This window comes from Filicampus tigris, chromosome 21, assembly GCF_054856515.1.
Source record: "Filicampus tigris isolate MCC_2025a chromosome 21, RoL_Ftig_1.0, whole genome shotgun sequence".
NCBI classification, from domain to species: domain Eukaryota; kingdom Metazoa; phylum Chordata; class Actinopteri; order Syngnathiformes; family Syngnathidae; genus Filicampus; species Filicampus tigris.
In genome coordinates, this window is record NC_141237.1 from 2,979,142 (window position 1) to 2,991,626 (window position 12,485).

Sequence of the window (12,485 nt, forward strand, 5' to 3'; positions counted from 1 at the left end):
GCTTTGGATGGCGGAAAAATGATCGACTACTGCCGACCTGAACTGAAACTTGAGATAAAAATGAAAAATGCTCACCACGGGATCTCCATTTCCTTCTTCAGTGAAGAACCACTCGTACTGTACAATCATGACAGCAGACATTTTAAATGTACACAATGAAAAAATGAATCATTTTGGGAGGTCGTGGGGTGGGGATTCACTCACATTCTGAATGAGCGTCTCGACTATTTTGTACTGGTCAGGCATGTGCGTCACCATGTGGGTCATGTTGTCCTCTGTGGTTCGCACCAGGGTGGGACCGAACACGATGGCCAGGTTCCTCGGTTCCATCTAGAAAGAGGAGGGTGTTATTATTTATTATCCTGAAGACGTAAGGAAAGAAGAAAAAAGGGGGAACCAAAAACATGCCTTGTTCTTCTCAGAGTTGTCTGCGACGGTTTTCAGATGAGCTGAGAGGAACTTAAGGGTTTCGTAGTGATGATCGGGCAGCTCGCGCAGCTGAAATACGACAAGACAGACTTGCCTGTAAAAACGATCCGGAGACGCGAGATGTAGCTGGGAAGTGACAAAAGAACGCACCAGCCTCTTGAGCACTTTCAACCTCTCCACGGGTTCTTCTACTCTGTTGGCCTCGATAAAGTCTGCGTACCTATCTATAGATCGGCGTTAAAAAAAAAAAAAAAAAAAAAAGAGGACAGTTACTTCCCCATTTGTCCACTATAGGCCAGTAAAAACACACGAGAATACAAAGGCCAAATACCATTGGTGAAGAGCGGCTCCGGGAGCTTTCGAAAGAACGATTTGAGCAAACTGCTGATCACGTTGAGATCCCGCCATTTCTGAAAAAAAACGTCACATGACAAATGAGCGACGGGAAAGCAAGCGCAAAATTGCAACAAACGGCAGGCGAGGAGTCATCGGTCAGGTGACGCACATCGTCCTGGACGTCGATGTCGTTCATGCCCTTGTTGTTGAGCTCCTCCTGCATGTTGGAGATGGCGGCGTTGTTTCCCGGCACTCTGTAGATGCCCGTGTACTCCAGGCCTCGCTCCTCCACCAGATTGCAGCACACCTCCACGATCAGCGGCACAAACTAAAAACACAAAAGTTTCCCAGGTCATCATCGGATAGGCAAAATCAAATATGTGGGGGACGACCGAGGTATGATGAGACCTTGTTGTTGTGCGCAGGAGGACAGTCGTCCAGCCTCACTCCGAATGTGACTCCGGGCGACGGTTTCCTCTCGAAAGGTTTCCTCATCAGGCCCGGGATGCCCTTCCTCCACGTGCCTTTGTCCTTGGGGGGGCTGGTCTCATCTGCGGTGAGCGGCACAGCGTGTTGATTTCCTGATCTGTCCTCACATTTGTAAAGTCACCAGTGCAGCACCTGGCTAATGACCCCTGTCCTGTTTTTTACACAGTATGTCCCGTCCTCACATGGTGTAGCGCTCACTACATTCTCAATTTTGATTGGACAGATAGGCGGGAGAAAGCACTTTTAATCAGTTCTGTTCACTGACAGTTTTGTTACTGACTATAAAAAAAATAAACTTTTTTGATTTTAAATTGGGTTTTTTTTGTGTTGAAAGGGACATTTCCGTTCAAGAGGATGCACTTTTATTTTGACAGTCGCGTAAGAAAATGTTTGTGTAAGTTGATACAAGTCACTCAGGGGGAAAAAGGCTGTTTCTTTTCAGGAGAAATAAAGCAAATCACGGAAAGGGGAAAAATATCCCAAAATCAAAACTTCATTTGAATAATGTCATTAGCCTTGTCTTTTGATGAAGGGGGTAAAGAATTGAATAAATCGCAAATTGGATTATCGTGGGAAAAAAGGGGGCATTTTATTTTAAGCCTTATCGCCCATTCCTAAACTAACCTGATACATATGTAACGTAATAAACCATTTTTTTACAGCTATTGTTGTCTGTTGGTGTTTCTTCTTGTTCTTTCTGTCTGTTCCCTCTCAAACCTCATTTGGTTCCATCACAATACAAATAACCACAGTGGGAGTATATCAAAGTCCCCTGTTGCACAAAAAAACATGCAGGTTAAAAACGACAGGTCAAAAAACAAAACAAAACTGTCCCCTCCCACACAGCTGACCTTTGTGCGCATTCTTCTTCTCCTGCTCGGGCTTGGGCGATTGCGAATTGGGCGTTTTGGCGTCTCCTTTGCCCCCCAGCAGCGTCTGGCGAATGCTCAGCGACTGCCGAGAAGACCGCGGCGATGGCTCCGTCTTGCTGCCCGTCGGGCTGTGGGAGAGACACAGCGTCCTCTGCCGGACCTCACTCGGACCCATGTGGAGAGCATCTGCGAGGAACTCGTTCCTCTCCAGTCGCACACCCTAATCCTAAGAGACGGACTCTTACCTCATCAAGGTGTTGTACTCCCGGATCTTCCGGCTGATGAGGTCATGGCTGGTAAAGGCAGCGTTCTAAAGTAATAAAAGAACAAAGGGGGGTGGGGGCTCAAGCTTTGCTCCAATTTCAACAGCAGGGTTCTCATTCCCACCTCCTCGCCCAGGTCGCTGCTCTCCTGGATGACTCGGATCCAGGCCAGCATGTCCTCGCGGTCTTCGGCCTGAAACAGGTACTCGCAGTCCGACGTGGTGAGGCGCAGCACGTTCTTGCGCTTGGTGTCGCTGTAGGAGATGTCGATGAGGCAGGCCCGCACGCTGATGGGCAGCGGCTCATCTGACGTTTGGCAGTTGGCGTGTGCCTGTCCGTCCTTCTTGTCCTTGTACAGGCACAGGTAGTGGCCTCTCAGCACGGCGTACATCTGCTTCCAGGCGCGCATGCCGCCGCCCACGCGCTGCCAAAAGAGGTGTTTGAAGGTTTAGAATTACTCTTGACATCAATGCTAATTTCTGTTAGCCCATCAATGGCGATACACATCATGTGCTAGCATTAAGCGAGAGGACTTTCTTTTGATGAAAAAGTGCAGTTTGGTTGAGCATTTGGGCATATAAGCGGAGAATGTTTAAATTATATGTTAAGTTTTACAGTAAACTTCAACTGGGAGTGACAAGAAGAGCTTCAACAAACATACTTGGCCTCTTATTCGGAGAACTGTGTGATCTTTTCACATGATAGTATATCATTACCGTTTCTTGTCAGCGAGAGAACAGATGTTCAGGAATACTTTAAAAAGTTTGTTTTAATATGTTTGAATGTGTTTAAACCATGTGGGATGGGTAAAACCACATAAAATTATATTAAATTGTGACACTCAATTCTTACACGACTAATGCAACTTGGTCACGTTCACGACGTACCTTTCCCTTGTCAGTATTCAGCTGCTTGAAATGCAGCAGACCCTCCCGAGTGGCGTCGCAAAAAATGTCTGATGATGAATCCCTCCTGGATCCGGAATCTTCTGATGACCTGTCCATCGCCTGCAGGGAACAAAATCTCTGTAAAGTGCACATCTTTGTTTGTGCCGGTGGACAAGCCGAGAAGGCCTCACCTTCCTGAGGCTTTTCAGCCCAGCTATCAACGACCTCCTACATGAGCACAAAATGTACAAGAGTGAGTGTGAAATTGATTTTTTTTCAACTCATGATTTCCATCAGTGCTAACACTCACCCTCCGCCGTCTTCCCGGTAGTTATCCAAGCCTTCGTCGTACGACAACGAGCGCTCCGTTTTACCCCCGGAGTCCGACTCGATGATGGTGAGCCGGAGGGAATCTGTTCAGAGCATGATATCATTATGAAATGTTACACTTATCCCAAAAAGTCGGCTTTGGGGTATTTGTCTGAATCGATACCATGGTCGTGCGACATGTGGCGACGCATAAGGGGTGACGTGGCGGTGGGGCTGGCTGGTATGGTGGTGATGACGGGCGTCGCCGAGATGACAGCCGAGGCCGGAATGTTGATTGTGTCCAGATCCATGCTGGGACTGGAGGGTTCATCTGAGGGGACACACACACTAGTCCTTCAAATCTGGAGTAGTAGTCATAAAACTCGACAAACATTAGTCTACTCACACGGGTGATTGATGTGAATAAGGATGCAATAAACCTTGACATCTGCACTCATTGGTTGTTGATGGATCAGCAGAGGACAGATTTAAGGACGCAAGGTTGAGTTCAAGTACGTTTGGTAATATCCGCGTCAAAGTACAGGCCGACGATTGAATATACTCGTGAGTCATCATGCGATAACGAGGGACAAAAAAGGCAGAGGTGGCAAAAGGAGTAAACCTTAAGAGTCATTAGAAAAAAAAAAATGAAATGGTGAATTGGTTCTTGGTCTCTCCCCACAAGTGCGAAAAGGGGAGCAGGAAATTGCTCCACCGATGCCCTGCTTTGTCTGTTGTGTCACAGAGCCATCAAGAGGAAACACATTCATGGGTTTCTTGCCTTGAACACGGCGGGAAATGCTTGTGTAACTGCAAACCTTACATCACCCTGACATCAAACCCCACGGGGAACTGGTACCCAAAACAGCCGAGATTATACGGCCTTAGCAAGCTAATAAGTAGGTGTATTTCAGGTCGGCAATTTTTGAGTAACCGTACGCCAACAAACACAGTTGGGTAACCCTTAACTTTATATTCACAAGTCCTTGTAAATTGAAATTAAATATGTCTAAATTTGCAGCTCCAGTTGACCATTTTCCACACGCTAGCATCTGCTCAATGATGTACACACAGCAGTAGCCATCTAAGGATTATTTGACTACATTTATTATTATTCTGCTTCAGGAGTAGCAATGAGCACGGAGGAGGGTCTCACCTATAAAGGGGATGGAGTCCAAGGAGTCATCTAGGTTTTCGGATCCACTCTTTTGCCGAGAGCCTCCCAGCCTCCTGAGATACATCTCCTTGCAGCTGTTAGTCCAACACGCCACCGCGTCGACAGAACCGGCCTTCGCCAGCGGCGGCGACTTGTGGCCCACGCCGCCTTGCTCGTCACAAACGGCAAAGACGTAGGACGGCGGCCGTGCGCGAGCAGACCCTGAGTTTTTGTCCTTCCTAAGGACGACCACCGTCGCGTCAAGTCCTTGGACACCTTCTATCGGACCGCCGTTCGTCCGTATGGAGGACTTTGGCTTTTGGCTCACGGCTCCGTTTGTGTCGGAAGAGCTGACAATGCCGCTTTGTGTTAGTCTCTGCGTGGGCGTTTTACACGAGGGACCCGAGCAAGATGAAGACCTGACGGCCAAACTGGCTTCGCATGTGCTCTCCATCTTCAGACTGTCAGCCCGAGTCCTGAGCTCCAAGTGCAGCGGTGACGGGTAGCCCACGTGGTTTCCAGTGATGTGAGTTCTTTGGTCTTTCAGCAAGTCTGTGGTTTTCGTGGCAGCTGAGGGATCTGAGATTGAATTTTTAACAGGTAGCCGCGAGGGCCTCATAATATTGCCGTCTGTCCTTAACGGCGGTTTGCTACACATTCGACCCACCAAAGGGGAGTTTGATACTCCACTTCGATGCCCATCGGGGTCCTGTCCGGCGAGACCGCGGTTGAGCTGAGGTAAAGCTCTTTGGCCTGCCCCCTGCCTGCTGGCTCTCGCTTCCTCTCCTTGGCAGAGCAGAAGACGGTCCTCCAAACCTGTCCGGTCCGCAGCGCCAAGACCTCGTTGCTCTCCGGGTTCCTGGCCCAGGAAGTCAAAAGAGCGTGCTCGAGATTTGGCCACCCCCGCCGGGCTGGAGAATGGCAGCGCGTCTTGGGAAGCACTCCGAGGCCAATTCCTGCTCCGTTCTGACCCTCCAAGCCTCTCCTGGGAGGCACTTCGCAACGGCGTACTGTGGGTCCCACCGTTCACCCCTCGATCTGTGGATGTGCTCCTCCATCTGACCTGAGAGGCTGTCAGTCCTCTCTGAATACTACACGGAGAGGACGAGCGCTGCTGAGTGTAGGCGGAGCTGGAGTTGGCGGCAGCACGCAAACTGTCCAAACGCTCTTGGATGGTGCGGCAGCCATACGTGTGGAGCCTCTTGGCGTCGATGTAGTCCTTGTAGGTGGTGTAGTTCCTCCAGTCTATGTTCTGGTGAGGGGAGGGCGAGGAAGGGACTGTCGGCGAGGGCGAGAGGCGCTTGTCTTTGGGTGACAATGAGTCCGGCGAAGCAGCAGCGAGGGAGGCTCGTACCGGGGAGTTGTCGGCATGGCTCTGGAGAGGTCGAGTACTCGGGGACGGGCAGGGCACAGGGGTCTCTGCGGGACGAGAGGAAGGATGTGGCAGCGGCGCACCTCCTGGAGGTGAAGAGACCAGTGGTATGGCGAGAGGAGAACCCGCTTCCGTGGAAGGACAGCGTCGGTTCTCTTCAGCCCTGTGGCTGGGGCCCGCCCGAGCCAACCGCACAGGGGCCGCAGCCACTGTCCTCAAGTTGTCATTACAGACGCAGACCACCGTCTGTGGCGGTGGGGGTGAAGGGGGAACCGGAATTTCCACTCGGTAGCTCTTCTCTGTCACCCCTCCTTGTCTTCCCGCACCCTGAGCTGCCTCTCGGGGGGCGTTGTTGACAACGTCACTCGCCTCCGTCGCCTTGCTAGCAGCCTTAATCTCTATCCGGGGGTAGCATATGGGCGGTGGCTCGGGGATGTTCTGGGCATTTCCGCTGTATGCCACATTTCCTTTAAGGTATGCGTCCTGAGAATACGCCTGCAAGAGAATAAACGGGGCAGGATGTCATTTGACTTACTTCGAGTCGCAAAGGTTACATTAACACCAGAGACAAGATGCTGCTGATGCCTTTCAAACAGTCTGGAGGAGCTTGACCTTTTCGGACAGAATTCACCCAAGCTGTTATTGAGGTTTTGTGTGTCACATCGTGTACCTCGTGCTTGCTAAAATTTTACAAAAAGGAGTAAAAGAGTAGAATTGTGACAAGATCAACGTTTGCTCTGAGCACTAAGACAGCATGCTGGTTGCAGTTCTAAGCAGTGCGTTACAGCCCCAAAATTAAACCAACAAACTCTAAAAAATTGTCAATATTTGTCCGTCTAAGGCTTATGACGTACACAAAAAGGGAATCAAGTAGTCTAGTGGGGAGTTAAAGGAGCGAGGAAGAGGAAGGTAGGGCGTTACCCACCTTTTTGGATGGAGAATATGCCCTGAGGTGTAAGGAGAATCCAAAGAGACGACGCCTCTTTTTACAGCTGTCTACTAACGGCATGTCTGTCAACATGACTGCCCAGGCACAACTAAACACTTGATCCAAACACTTGAAAACACGACTGCCTCTCGTGCTTTACAGTGAAAACGGACAGCTTCAGCTAGAACTCAATATTGGACTCTACCTCAGGCTGCTCTTGAGAAAATGAAAGGGAAAGACTTGCAGGCTTGGCTTTAATCGATGGCACTCTTCCTAAGAGCTCTCAGGTTACCGTCGTGCGAGGCAGACAGCGGCATGAGGTCGGATGCTTGCTGCTTTCCTTTTGGATTTCAATGTCATTAGAGCGCCACTGAATTGAAATCAGTGATCAACACACCTTTGCAGACCTCTGCTTGGTCTAGTCGGGACATTATAGAATTGCATTATTAGCGTTTTTGCATTTTATGGCAACTCAAATTGGGGAGCAATTGGATTTTTTTTTTAAAAAGCCGAGTTCCTCTTTGAAGGACATTTTGGCAATGGCCGAAAGGAATCTAAAATGGCCACTTCAAACTAAAATGGCATTTTGCCTTCGCGGATGCAAGTTCTTGAGACTTTTTTGTGGGTTTAATCACGCAATAGACATGCCAACCAAATTTCATGTTCCAAAAGAAACCTTTGGAGCTGAATTTTTAACAACCCCTGGGCATTGCTGAAATGATCCTAAAATGACAAATTCACACCAAAATGGCAGACTTTCTGTGTCGCAAGGCGCAGGAGTGCTTGAGACTTTTATTTGGGTCTACCCATAATCCACACACCTACCAAATTTCATGCTACTTTGACAAATTGGTTTCGGGGGCTGAATTTTCATGAAGCTTTTAAAAGAAATTGCCAAAATGGTGAATTAGAACCAAAATGGCAAACTTCCTTTACGATTTCAGGAATCGGTTCTTGAGAGTTTTTTGTGGGTCTACTCCGGAAAGACATGACTACAAAATTTCAAGTTGCTAATGGAAACTGGCTTCAGGGGCAGAAAAAAAATCACAAGGAGCCCTGGAAATGGCCAAAATGACCCTGAAATAGTCGCTTCAAAAGACTTCTTGAGTCTTTCCGGGCATGGATTGTTGAGGGAAAGTTTGTGTGTCTACCCATGATAGATACGCCCACAAAATTTCATGCGACAAAGTGAAAATGGCAAAGGGGGCTAGATTTATTTTTATCTTTTTTAAATCCAAGTTGAACAACCACAGGAAGGAGAAATAAAAAGCAAAGAAGTTAGTTAGCAGTATAGTTTCCATCTTACCAGAGCGGTGATGTCCCTGGAAAACTGCAGTTGGCGGGCGAAACAAAGCAAGGAGAAAAAGGAGTGAAAACAAGTTGACAGGTAAGCACAAAGACATGAAGGAAAAATGCCACCTTTTTAGTGAGGCAGGCTAAAAATAGATCACAATGTGGTGAGATTAAAGAAATGGCTTCAGAGAAGTTCAAATGAAGGAAAGTAGAACACCGTCAATTGGAGGACGACACGGACCGAGCACTGCTGCAGGTAGCGCAAACCTGTGAGTAATTGACACCTTCCATATACAAATAGATGAATTAGTGAGTCACGAATATGCATGGTTTGCCGTACGGCCACGTTTGAAGTGAGACAGCAAATCATAATTTACCCCAATAGCACCTAGAACAATTAATCAAACCAGTCTAATTAATGAATCGAGTCGACTAGTCTAAAATTAAGAGTCAACCAGAATTAGTCAGGAAAACGATAGTTACCAGCTGCAGAATGTCCTCATCCTTTGGCATCACGCAGAGTTCCAGCGAGGCATCACTGCAGTGCCACGACGACGGCAGCGATGCCATAGAAGCAAACGGGAGGAAAAGGTGAGGGGAGGAACGTGTGCGCGAGCGAACGTCCACGACGTTGCCTGGCGAGTGGCTCACCTGTTCTGGATCAAGGCGATGACCTGCGAGTACGTCTTCCCGATGATGCTCTCGCCGTTCACCTTCACGATGCGATCGCCTGCACACACAAATAGAATCAAATCAGAGTTAGCAAATAAATGCAGTAAAATAGTAACTACATAAAAAAACAGAGTGATGCAATCTGTGTGGTGCATGTACCTGTACAGAGTCCAGCTCCGTGTGCGGGGCCGCCGTCCTTCACTTGCTTGACAAAAATGGTGTCCATGGGCTCGAGGCGACTTCGCTGTCTCCCTGCCGACCACACAGCGCATCGACAACGATGAACACTTTTTAATTTGACAAAAAACCCATTCATTTATTTTTGCGCATTTTACTTTTCGCTAACTACAATACATCAATCTTTTACAACTTGTCAAACATGTATTTTGGTACAATTTCTGTTTGAGTTTGGGTGGGATTTCACCTGGCACAATCTCCAGTCTGCATGCTCCCTTTTGTTTGGCTACCCTTAAATGTGATGGTATCACCACTCCCTAAACTTCCTCACAAGTTCGCAGGTGGAGTATTTTCTTTTTTTCAAGTTTTATTGGATTGGAGATTATTATTGGGATTGACCGATTTAATCCGTAAGCATTTCTGGTGTAGGTCAGAGTGACCCCACTTATGACTTTTTCGACATAAAAGCTGTCGTTCGACCGATTTTTCGCATTGACTTGCGGATAACTACCTGAGTGCTGTGTAGTGTCAACTCAATGATGATGATGATAGCTAACAAAAATAAAACAAGCATCAAGCTTAGTTGAGGTTTAATTTCAAATTTAAAAGAGAATCTGCATGTATGTATTACACTGCTCTCAGGTGGCCAAGGCGGGCACACCAGAATGAGCAGCACAATGTCCTATAGAGCTTTTTCTTATATTTTTGTATATTTTGATGACTAGTTAAGCCAAGCGGAAGACCTTTTATATCAGAGAAGTACTTGTAACAACATTTTTATGGTATTTCATAAACTAACAGTCAACGTTTTTCAGGGGCTCTGATGAGTGAAGCGTAGCCACCGCCAACACTTTGAACCTCTCCAACACACTTTAAAAAGCACACAAAACACGGACAATTTCCATTTAGCTTTTCTGTTCCAAACACTCTAGCCTCAACACACACTACTTTTCAAACATCCGTCCTGAAAATCACAGCGTGTTCTATTGTCTGCTCAAACCTGGAAGATGGCGAGCCCAATGAAAATAAAAAGTGTAATCGCACGTTTGCGTTCCCATGAAGACGGAGCGAGCGGTTCACACGTGCAGCGGTCCAAGCACAACTTTACTTTGGGAAGCGGAACACAGCAGAAACACCTGCGTGAGCCGGCCCTCCTGAAGAGACCTCGCCAGGCCCTTTTTGCACTGGCCCACGAACAAATCATCACCAAAATGCTTGATTTTCACCATGTAAATGACAAGAGGCAGAATTAGTGTATGGGGTGGAAGGAAAAGACATGTACTCTTTCGTAATTGTCTCTGCGTCACAAAGCATTATTTGCAAACCTCTTTGATGGTGATGTCACATAATCATTGACTTAAGCGGTCTCTTTGAGACTTATGAAAGAGGAGCTTGAGGACACAAAGCAGAGAAACTGAAGTCTTGACTCTCAAGACAATCTCCAGAAAGATGAAACAGAGCTGAAGTCCCAAATTTTAGATTTGCTCCCTTGGCAAGCGGAATGAGAAATGGGTACTCTTGACCGTATTTTCTCATGATCTTGGAACAGTTTTCACTGTGCTTGATGACGCACAAAGCAAAGAAAATATCGTCATTGAAGGCAGAAACCTCATATGTCCAAATCCAACAATGTTTTATTCACAAATCTACACTATCGGTCAGTCCCCTAAAGTGTTGAAAATGGCTTTCATGGCTCCACAAGTATGCCGTTTTTGTACCCAACATTAGTGCACCTTTTGAGTATTGTTGAACGCTCTGTATATGTTGCTGCTCCATGTGTGTAAAGTAGCAGTTGTGTGTAGCTTTAGAATGAATGTAACAAAAAGGGGCTCACTGTAGCACTAAAAGTTATTCGTACAGGTCAATTTAACAGTACAAAAAAAATAATGGAAAAAGCCAACGTGACAGCGTTACATCCCAACAACACACACACAAACCCTGGGAAACACACACGCACATGACACAAACTGGGTTTTTCCACCAAGGACAGGAAAGCCTGGAATCCCAAATAGCAAAAGCCACCGGGTGGAAAACAAGATTTGTGCTCACAACGCGGGGACGGCGCGGCCACTGAATGTTTCACTTGTTCTAGTGGGAGAAAACAAACAAAATGTTCGGCCGGTTCTTGTTGAGCTCGGGGAGGAAGCCAAAAACATCTGGACTGAGAAAAAAAAAATGCTGTCCTCTTCACTTTCTGGATTTTACAAGGTTTTGTAGAAAGGAACTTTTGCTGGTTAATATCATAAAAATATATTTTTATTAGTTTTGCTCCTAATATTTGTGTAATTCCTTTTAGATATTTTTAATAAAACAGATAACCCTCATGATGGACGTAAATGATTGAATTTCATCTCTCTTTTTGTACTTTTTGCTTAATAGTTGTATATATTTTTTCCTCTAGTCAATATTTCTTAACCACATATTTATTTTTTTCTTAATATTTGTATATTTATTTTTAGATCTCTTTGTTAAAAACAGATAATTTAATGTTTTTCAGAATTGTTCTAATATGTGTGGGCAGTTTTAAAAAAAATATTTGCTTATTGTTCCTAAAATGTATTTTGGACAAAACAACAGATAATACCAATGGATTTTTGGGGGGCCTATTTCCCCTCTATTTGTGTGTTTTATTTTATTTTTCCCAATATTTGTGTATTTTCAAACATCTAGTATCTGGTTCCAACCGGTTTGGCTGAACCTTTTAAATACTGGTACACAAAATGTTTTAGTGTTCTATTGTGTTTACTGCTTTTATGTTAATTTATTGTTGTAACCGTCATTGTTTGTATAAGTCCGATTTTTTTTTTACTTGATGCAGAGCACTTTGTACGCAGTTTGGATGTTTTTAAATTGCTCTATAAATAAAGTTGAGTTGAGCGTGTGCATTTTTCAAATAATTTTGAATCATCTTCCATACAAGTTTTGACTTAATATTTGTCTACATATATATATATATATATATGTATATATATATATATATATATATATATATATATATACATATATATATATATATATATATATATGATAATTTTGGATTTCATCTAACATTTGGTATTGTTCCCTAATACCTCATCATGTGTGTATTTCTTCTAATAAGAGTACTTGTGTATTTTATGGTGCAATGTCTTTATTTTTTCACTTTTTGTATTATTGTGAGCCCTATTGCTTGGTGCTTTCCTTTGATTTCCTGTCATCAGCTGTCAAGGCTTGGCCCGTGGTTGCATGAAGAATGAGGGCTTCAATGAAAAACACATTCCTTCCTCCAAGTTCAAGAAAATGTATCCAGATGTACGCGCCAG

The 12,485-nt window shown here is 45.6% G+C and overlaps 1 protein-coding gene across 6 annotated transcripts in view; it reads right to left on the reverse strand.

Annotated features, from left to right (window-relative positions):
* Window positions 1–12,485, reverse strand: part of arhgap21a (Rho GTPase activating protein 21a) — a 52,921-nt gene that overhangs the window by 7,062 nt on the left and 33,374 nt on the right. For 3 of the 6 annotated variants that reach the window (XM_086020280.1, XM_086020279.1, XM_086020276.1), the window contains 19 exons: window positions 9,166–9,258; window positions 8,986–9,064; window positions 8,818–8,872; window positions 8,348–8,371; window positions 4,742–6,608; window positions 3,770–3,916; window positions 3,587–3,689; window positions 3,468–3,504; window positions 3,277–3,396; window positions 2,514–2,813; window positions 2,372–2,436; window positions 2,106–2,254; window positions 1,174–1,316; window positions 935–1,093; window positions 761–839; window positions 580–653; window positions 409–498; window positions 205–330; window positions 76–117 (listed from right to left, as the gene is read on the reverse strand). In XM_086020280.1, coding sequence (XP_085876406.1) covers window positions 76–117; window positions 205–330; window positions 409–498; window positions 580–653; window positions 761–839; window positions 935–1,093; window positions 1,174–1,316; window positions 2,106–2,254; window positions 2,372–2,436; window positions 2,514–2,813; window positions 3,277–3,396; window positions 3,468–3,504; window positions 3,587–3,689; window positions 3,770–3,916; window positions 4,742–6,608; window positions 8,348–8,371; window positions 8,818–8,872; window positions 8,986–9,064; window positions 9,166–9,258 — 3,752 coding nt within the window. Of the gene's footprint in view, window positions 1–75; window positions 118–204; window positions 331–408; window positions 499–579; window positions 654–760; window positions 840–934; window positions 1,094–1,173; window positions 1,317–2,105; window positions 2,255–2,371; window positions 2,437–2,513; window positions 2,814–3,276; window positions 3,397–3,467; window positions 3,505–3,586; window positions 3,690–3,769; window positions 3,917–4,741; window positions 6,609–8,347; window positions 8,372–8,817; window positions 8,873–8,985; window positions 9,065–9,165; window positions 9,259–10,183; window positions 10,465–12,485 lie in introns of those variants that run through there. The other 3 variants (XM_086020281.1, XM_086020282.1, XM_086020277.1) reach the window with 3 other exon arrangements.